This window comes from Podarcis gaigeae (assembly GCF_964106915.1).
Source record: "Podarcis gaigeae genome assembly, chromosome: 12".
Classification (NCBI taxonomy): domain Eukaryota; kingdom Metazoa; phylum Chordata; class Lepidosauria; order Squamata; family Lacertidae; genus Podarcis; species Podarcis gaigeae.
The window spans coordinates 28,125,926-28,134,271 of NC_139688.1; the positions used below are offsets into that span (position 1 = coordinate 28,125,926).

The 8,346-nt window shown below is 47.7% G+C and overlaps 1 protein-coding gene across 4 annotated transcripts; it reads right to left on the reverse strand.

Annotated features, from left to right (window-relative positions):
- Positions 1-340: 340 nt before the first annotated feature.
- On the reverse strand, positions 341-7,789 carry LOC310828215 (tissue factor pathway inhibitor 2-like). 4 transcript variants are annotated; one of them, XM_083705410.1, is made up of 5 exons: positions 7,363-7,789; positions 4,908-5,087; positions 4,602-4,781; positions 4,140-4,313; positions 341-801 (listed from the first exon to the last, which is right to left on the reverse strand). In XM_083705410.1, the coding sequence occupies exons 1-5, from the start codon at positions 7,454-7,456 to the stop codon at positions 788-790; spliced, it is 642 nt and encodes a 213-aa protein (XP_083561536.1). In that variant the 5' UTR covers positions 7,457-7,789; the 3' UTR covers positions 341-787. The 4 variants fall into 4 exon arrangements, with proteins under 4 accessions (XP_083561536.1, XP_083561535.1, XP_083561538.1 ...); XM_083705409.1 differs by having other exon boundaries at positions 341-840; positions 2,233-4,313; XM_083705412.1 differs by lacking the exon at positions 4,602-4,781 and having other exon boundaries at positions 7,363-7,761.
- Positions 7,790-8,346: the final 557 nt, after the last annotated feature.

Sequence of the window (8,346 nt, forward strand, 5' to 3'; positions counted from 1 at the left end):
ACGAGTCATCAACTGCTTCACTATAAGCTACAAGGGAATGTGCTCTGCTGTTTGCTCACTAACGTGAGTGAGGACAGATAATATCAAAAGAATATATTCTCTCCTACCTTCCTTTACATTCCCACAAACAACATTTCCCACCCTTCCTCCCGAAGAAGCCCAGGAGGCAGTGTTCTTATTTTGTATTTTTATGTTGTGTAATCTTTGGATAAAGTGTGGTATACAAATTTAATAAATAATAATAATCACGCAAGTATTCCCTTTCAATTCACTTGGGAGTTCCTGGCAAATCCCTTCATAAAATTAATAAAATTATTGAAAAGTTCATAGTGAAATAATGGATAGCAACAATACCAATTTATTTGTAGTCTTCTTTAAGAAAAATAAATAAAACAAATAATATGCAGCAGGTGACAGAGAAAGATCCTTGTTCAGTAGTGAGTGTTGAGCCTGCTCCTGCACATCAAGAATCTCTGCATGAAGGTCAGCAAACCAGGGTTATCTCCCTCAGCAGATCACCATGCTTTGAATATGGAGGCCAGTCCATAAGGCTGATCAGATAACAGTGACGATGACTTACTACATTTCCAGAACTGATCATATAGAAGAGCTGTTAAGATTGCTACATATAAACAAAAACAAAACCCACCCACAAATTAAAGTTCTCAATGTTGAAATAATGCTTCTGGTCTAGAGACCTTCAGGTGCAAGAACGTATGTGGTGTTTGTTTGATTTGTAGACTTCTCCTCCTTATGAGATGGTGTTTCCCAATATTGCAACCGTTGCTTACATTCTTCCAACTAAGAAAAGAATAGAAACTGAATCACAATCGGAGGTAACTTAATCCAGTGTTTCCCAACCGGTGTTCCGCGGCACACTAGTGTGCCGCGAGACGTTGCCTCGTGTGCCGCTTGGGAAACACTGCTCTAAGCGAGAGGGGACTCTGCTCAGGCTGCATCCGCCGTGCGCGAGGGAGGCGCTTCCTCTCGTGAGGGAGGCGAGAAGAAGGGAGGCGGGGCCGAGCAGGCGGATTGGCCCGGCGGCGGCCGTGACGTCACCCTGCGCGCGGCGGCAGATTCGAAACTCCTCAGGCGCAGGCGCGGCTGGAGCAGGAAGGCCGCTCTGCTTGAGAGGAAAGAGAGGGAGCCGCCGCCGGCGGGATGAAGAACACCGTTCCGCGGAGCACCGTGAAGAAGCTGCTGAGCAAGCACAAGCCGCACTTGCCTCAGGGTCTTACTGCCCACCCGCCTCTGTTTCCTTGCTGTGCTTGCTCAAACGGAACAAAGAGCAGGGAAAGCCCCTCCCCTCCAGGCAAGCAGGCAGGAGGGGGAGAGAGAGAGAGAGCGTGCGAGCTGGCTGGCTTGGGTGAGTAGGTGAGGGAAAACTTTTGCCTTCCTTTCCTCCCTCCCCGTTATACCCCTCTCCTGCATTCTTAGCCAGCTGCTTCTCTGCACACCCCTCTCGTGCTCCTTGTCCGTTCTGTGTTTTTCCTTCCCTCCCCACTTAAAATGTGGTTTAAAAGCATGGATCCACATGGATCCTCAGGATCTTTGCATTGGGTCACCCCAAATTCACCAACAGATCACATAGCACGTCCATGGCTACAGCCTGCCCTCCAAAAATCACGCACCCACTGTTGCCTGGGGCTGCAGTGGTGCAAAAATGTGGTTACAAAACATGGATCCACATGGATCCTCAGGATCTTTGCATTGGGTCACCCCAAATTCACCATCAGATCACATAGCATGTCCATGGCTACAGCCTGCCCCCCCAAAATCACACACCCACTGTTGCCTGGGGCTGCAATGGTGCAAAAACGTGGTTACAAAACATGGATCCACAGGGATTCTCAGGATTTTTGCATTGGGTCACCCCAAATTCACCATCAGATCACATGTCTGTGGCCACAGCATGAAGCACAAAAATGATACATCATTAATATTCACTGCCCACGGCGGCAGCCAATCGGCTGCCGCAAAGGGCGGGCCCTCACAGGTTCACTGAATAAAGTATTTTATAATTTTTCATATTTCTGTTTACTTACTATTTCATAATAAAGTAATTATAAAATACTTTATTTGTGTTTATTTGATTCCTATTAAAGAGAGTTACTTTATATATAGTCAATATAGGCACAGAGTTAATTTTTTAAACATTTTCTAATGGTGGTGTGCCTCGAGATTTTTTTCATGAAACAAGTGTGCCTTTGCCCAAAAAAGGTTGGGAAACACTGACTTAATCGCTTCATTCACTTGTACTAGAAGAAGAAAAAGAGAGAAGGGAAAAAAGCATGCAACGTTCCAGGTCTGCAAAACCCAAGGCACCAGATAATTGCAGTTTCTATTATGCGTGTCGTGGGCATTCAAGCAGGGGTGAAAGTGAGCGCTCCTCTCAAATGCCCACAAGCAGGACTGAGTCAAGCACAGCCCAGATCACAGGAAGCAGGACCTGTGTGCTCACCTTAAGCTCTGCAAGTGCCACCTTCTCATAAGGCCCTTGAACTCTCCTTGGGGAGGAGCAGAAGGCAGCAGTGGACACTTACCTGGCCTTAACACATGAGAGTGCGTGCAGATGGGAAACAGACTGCCAGGGAAAGGGGAGTGCCTCTTTCTTAAAATTCCTGGGCCTTGGGCAGGGGAAAAAAGGAGGCAGGGGCAGTGGAGGACACTTTGTAAGCACACTTCAAACTTTTTGGAGGTGGTCACCTAAAAGAAAAGAGACATTGCAAAACACCAGCTTTTCCAAGGGGCTGTGTGGAACTGCGTAGAGCGTGCCTCACACTGTGTTGTGTCCCCTAATTTTATCCCCCTCTCTAAGCAAGGATTTCATGTTTTAAGGAAGTAATGCGCACATGTGCATAATATATTGAATGTTTCAGTATGCCTGCCCTTATGGAAATACAGTGGTACCTCGGGTTAAGAACTTAATTCGTTCCGGAGGTCCGTTCTTAACCTGAAACTCTTCTTAACCTGAAGCACCACTTTAGCTAATGGGGCCTCCTGCTGCTGGAGCACGATTTCTGTTCTCATCCTGAAGCAAAGTTCTTAACTCTAGGTACTATTTCGGAGTTAGCAGAGTCTGTAACCTGAAGCATATGTAACCTGAAGTGGTAACGAGGTACCACTGTAAATGGAAAATGTTTTATTTGCAGGTCATTCTGCTTAGTAAGCAGGCCAGGATTTAACTACCTTCCAGTTCTTTAGGACTGAATTCCTTATGCTTAGGCAGGCTCTCCCTCATCCCCTCTCTTCTTCCTCAATCCCTGTGGAAACATATCTGCTCACACCACTCACCGCTCCCTCCGGGATTGCAGGAAACTGTCTTAATGCTGAGTGAGAATGCTGGTCCATCTAGCCCAACATTTTCACCATTTTCACTGACTTCGGTTTCAGGCCGAGGTCTCTCCCAGCCCTACCTGGAGACGCCAGGTATTGAACCTGAAGCCCCCTGCGTACAAGATAGGGGCTTTACCAATAGGCTATGGCCCTTTGCTTTTGTTTGATTGGTTGGGAGGAAGCAGGAGCCTCTCCAGAGGCCCCAGTTTTATGTTGAGCAGCTGGTCCAGAGAGAAGCTATGCCTGGGTTTCTCACAAGCCGCTTTTATTGCTGCGTCTGGGCAATTCCCACCTTTGCACTGCAGTCCCTTCAAAACAGCACAGTTTACTCTGGAGCGTACAGCCATTTCCCATGCCTTGCCCTCTTCCGGCAACTACTGTCCGCTTCCGGTCCCTCTCATTTCCTTTGACAGGCCCACAACCACTTGGGGAAAGGGAGTAAACTGAATGGGTACTACCTGCGGCTTCTGCACTCACAGAAGGTGGTTTAATGCAGAGGTGGGAAACATCTGTCCTTCCATTTTCTTATTGGACTCCCAACTCCCATCAGCCTCAGATGGTCAGGAATGATAAGAGATGTAGTCCAGCAGCATTTAGACGGACAGTTTCCTCACCCCTGAAAAGCCTCCATATGAACTTCATGGGACCAAGACAGCATTGGCTCTGCGTGATACTTAAAAACATTTTTTTTTAAATCATCCCAGACTTACTAGTACAGGGTTTATTTGTGAACCTTCACAATCTGGCTAAACACTGCTCAAGTCCCTGTAAATCTCTATCACAGCAAGAGGAGAGAAGCCTACCATGCTTGCAGGCGTTCATGCAGTCTTTCTTTGTAAGAAAGTTGTTATTATTCCCGCCGCATCCCGTGTACATGAATGCCACACAAGTTCTGCTCGCTATATCGTAGTAAAAGCGACGCAGTGAAGCTGAACAGAGTCCCACATCCTTGGGACTAGAGCAAAAGGAGGGACCCCCTTCAAAAAAAGAAAGAAATGAGTTAATTAAGGGTGTGTGTGTTTTGAAGAGCAGAATATAGTGATGTTTAGAATTCATAACCAATAATGCCCAGCTTAAAAAAAAAAAATCGGCAGAGTTTACAGTTTTATTTAGATTCGATACAATATCACCTGGTTCACCAAGAACTGCTGTTGTAGAGCTCCTGGTCCCTTGGAGAGTAAGTTTAGGAAATACATGAGAACATTTCATCCCTCCCCCACCTACCAAGCTCAATAGGCCTATGGCTTGTATGAAAAAATAATTACTTCTCCCCAACTTGCAGATGTCAGTGCAGGATCTTTTACTGGAAAACATGTTAGGGGGTCGTGAACGTTTTTTAGGGAAAAATTCCTCGCATTTCATTGTCTCAAGGTTGAAGAAATATTTTGGCTTGAGGGGGCTCCAGGTCCCTTGCGGAGGGTTCACTCGGCACATTACAGGCACTTCTGAAAATTAAACCACAACGGTTTAGTTGTTTTTTTTTTTAAAAAAAACTATCTAAAGGAAATCATTCCTCTTAAAAATCTCCCCCAATTCACTTCAGGATTTGAAATTTTAGAACAATGACTTACTCTTGATTTTCCCGCAAGTTTCTATACAAGCGTCAAAGCTGAAAAAGTTGTTTTCGTTCCCCAAGCAGCCCCCGGAAGTAAACCTCTGGCAGTCTTGGGAGGCTCGGTTGTAGTACCACCTGTCAAATGAACCTGGGCAGACTCCAGGCACCGGTGACTCTAGGCAGAGCTCTCTGTTGTCTGCATGAAAACAAAACCAGGGGAATGGAAGAAATGAAATGCTCTAAGTCCAAATGAGGTAAGGGGGGGGGGGAGCCTGGCTAGATCAGGCCAAAGGCTCAGGCAGTCCAACATCTGGTTAGCTGTGGTCAGTCAGATGGCCTGAACTCAAAAGCACCCTCCCCACATGCAATTCCCAGCAGCTGGCCTTCAGAGGCATACAATCTCCAAAAGGGGAGTCAGAAAAGGGCCTCTGTGGCAAGTCACATTTGAATGCCTAATCCTTTGTGAAGAGAACTTTGTTCTCTTTCAGGCTGTTCAAGTTGGTGTCCGTCACTGCTTCTTGTGGGAGCAAACGCCAAAGTTTAAATATGCGCTGTGGTAAGAAATACTTCCTTCTGTTGAATCATCCAACATTCATTGAACAGTATGTTTCCGATCACAATTCAAAGTGTTGGTGCTGACCTTTAAAGTCCTAAACGGCCTCGGCCCAGTACACCTGAAGGAGCGTCTCCACCCCCATTGTTCAGCCCGGACACTGAGGTCCAGCTCTGAGGGCCTTCTGGCGGTTCCCTCCCTGCAAGAAGTGAGGTTACAGGGAACCAGGCAGAGGGCCTCCTCGGGAGCGGTGCCCATCCTGTGGAACACCCTCCCATCAGATGTCAAGGAAATAAACAACCAGCTTTCTTTTAGAAGACATCTGAAGGCAGCCCTGTCTAGGGAAGCTTTTAATGTTTGATGTTTTATCGTGTTTTGGGAGCTGCCCAGAATGGCTGGGGAAACCCAGCCAGATGGGCTAGGTATAAATAACAGTTGCCCCCAAAGCGAGAGAATTGCCACGCTGCCAAGCAAAAGGGACTGTGTTGTGATCCGCTTAAGACTTCTGCAGTCCATTTCACCCTGCTCCAAAAGATTCCTTCAAGCTCCATTATTTTCAGTCAATCATTAGCTTTTAAGAGGGTCTATTAAACGACTAAACAACAACAAAAATTCATCTGAACTGTGTGTGTTTAATGTGTGTTTTATCATTCCTTTTATTACTGATGTTCAGTACCAAGTGCAATCTCTGAGCGGCTACACCATCACCCCCCAGCCCTGGAGGGCTTTAGTAAGCCAAATACTAAAAAACTCATTTGCTCATATTATTTCTCATAATAAAAACGCTTTGTCGCCAGCGAGCTGGATTGGGGGGGGGGGCAGGCACGCCACACGAGGCAATGTGGGGATGAACCAGGCAAAAACATTACTCTTCTCGCAGACCTGTGACTAATGAAGCCATCTATGTATGGCCTTCTAAGCTGTGGGCGGAGTTTATGGTTTTCCTTTGTTGATAGAGAAAAATCTATAATTCCAGGTGCCATCAGAAAGCTGCAGAGATAGCACAGGATAGTGTGCACCCTGGAAATGATCTCTTTCAGCTTCTGCCTTCTGGAAGAAGGTACAGGGTTATAAAGACTAGGACTAGCCGCAGGAGAAACAGTTTCTACCCAAATGCAATTTTGGTTTTAAACGCAGTGTAAGGAGTCTGTATGGGAGTATATTGTATTTTAAAATGGGGTATCATAGTTTTTTTTGGGACGCAGGTGGCGCTGTGGGTTAAAGCCTCAGCGCCTAGGACTTGCCGATCGAAAGGTCGGAGGTTCGAATCCCTGCGGCGGGGTGCGCTCCCGCTGCTCAGTCCCAGCGCCTGCCAACCTAGCAGTTCGAAAACACCTCCGGGTGCAAGTAGATAAATAGGGACCGCTTTCTAGCGGGAAGGTAAACGGCGTTTCCGTGTGCGGCTCTGGCTCGCCAGATGCAGCTTTGTCACCCTGGCCACGTGACCTGGAAGTGTCTCCGGACAGCGCTGGCCCCTGGCCTCTTGAGTGAGATGGGCGCACAACCCCAGAGTCTGTCAAGACTGGCCCGTACGGGCAGGGATACCTTTACCTTTACCTATCATAGTTTTTAGGGGGCTAACCAGGTTGGGATAGCTGGGATAGCAGGCTTGTTGATTTTTGAATGTCTTATGTAGAGTTTTCAATTTCGTTGTTCTGTATGGGACAATAACAATAAAGATTATCGTATCGTATTTTTGTGGTTTTTAAAAATATATATTGCAAACCGCTCTCTGATCTGCGAGGGAAGGGCGGCGTAGGAATTTAATTAAGAAAAACAACAAATACGGTAATAATAGGGTCTGGAGTCTGGAGTCGCGATCACCGAGAAGGTCAGAAGAAATCCGTTTTTCAACTTCTTGCAAGAGCGCAGCCAAGGAAGCTCCCCACCTCTAAAACAGATCCGCGCCCCACGTTACCTGCCGTCGGGATCTGGAGCCGGACGCGGCCCAGGAGCACCACGAAGGCAGCGGCCCGCAGAAAGGCGCGCGAGTTCCCCGCGGCCTGGCCCATCGCCCGCCGCGGGCCACTCGCTGCGAGGGCCGGGCTCGTCTACGAACGACGGAGACGTTGGGCTCGCGGAGCCGCCGGGACCTCTTTAAGGAGGAACTGCGCGTCTTCCCACGGCCGCCTCGTCGCGGCTCAGGGGCTGGGCGCGTTGCAAAAGGCATCCCCGGGATCAGAGTCCCTGGGCATCCGCCAGCGGCATCGGAGGCGAGGGGACGGCGAGCGGGGTTGCCGCGGAGGCCTGGCGCATCCGGGCTGCCTACCTCGACGGCGCAGGGGATGAGCTGCCCTCGAGTAAAAAGTCCCCGAAACCATCAACAAGTCGCCGAGCCTTTGAGTGCGCCGAGCCTGTGGCCACGCGGCTCTTGGTGCTTCCCGGGTTTATGGCTTTTTCTAGAACGCAAAGTGACCATGATTACTTGACTTCCTTTGAAGAACATAAATTGCCCATTAAATCAACTGCTGGTGACATTTTGGAGGGGGGTAATCGGGAGAAATAATTGTATATTTTAGTCCTGTTCTTATCAAAGTGCCCAACTGCAAGGCCCAGTCCAGTTTGCAGGAGTTTGACCTGGCTGTTCCAGGGTAAGTCACACTCAGCTCCGCACAGTAAACTCTCAGTTATTAAGTTGGGGGGATGTTGGTTTGTTTCAATACTTCAAAGCCCCTGTTAATTGGTACTTCGGTAATATTGACTAGAGGCACATTTCAATGTCCATAGGAAAACGTTGGGTGGGTGTTGCTGTTTATTGCTAGAATGTAGAGCTTGATGTTTCTAATGTTTTGATGTTTTATCGTGTTTTTAATATTCTGTTTTTGGAGCACCCAGAGTGGCTGGGGAAACACAGCCAAATGGGTGGGTATAAATAATAAATTGTTGTTATTGTTGTTAAGCA

What these genes read in the sequence shown, in the direction of transcription:
- LOC310828215 (XM_083705409.1), bottom strand. Translation starts at nt 7,456, where the DNA reads ATGGGCCAGGCCGCGGGGAACTCGCGCGCCTTTCTGCGGGCCGCTGCC. An exon ending in GCTCCAGATCCCGACGGCAG is followed by an intron (nt 5,088 to 7,362) that starts GTAACGTGGGGC and finishes GTTTTCATGCAG; the next exon opens with ACAACAGAGAGCTCTGCCTA. An exon ending in CATCTGCAAGTTGGGGAGAA is followed by an intron (nt 4,314 to 4,601) that starts GTAATTATTTTT and finishes CTTTTTTTGAAG; the next exon opens with GGGGTCCCTCCTTTTGCTCT.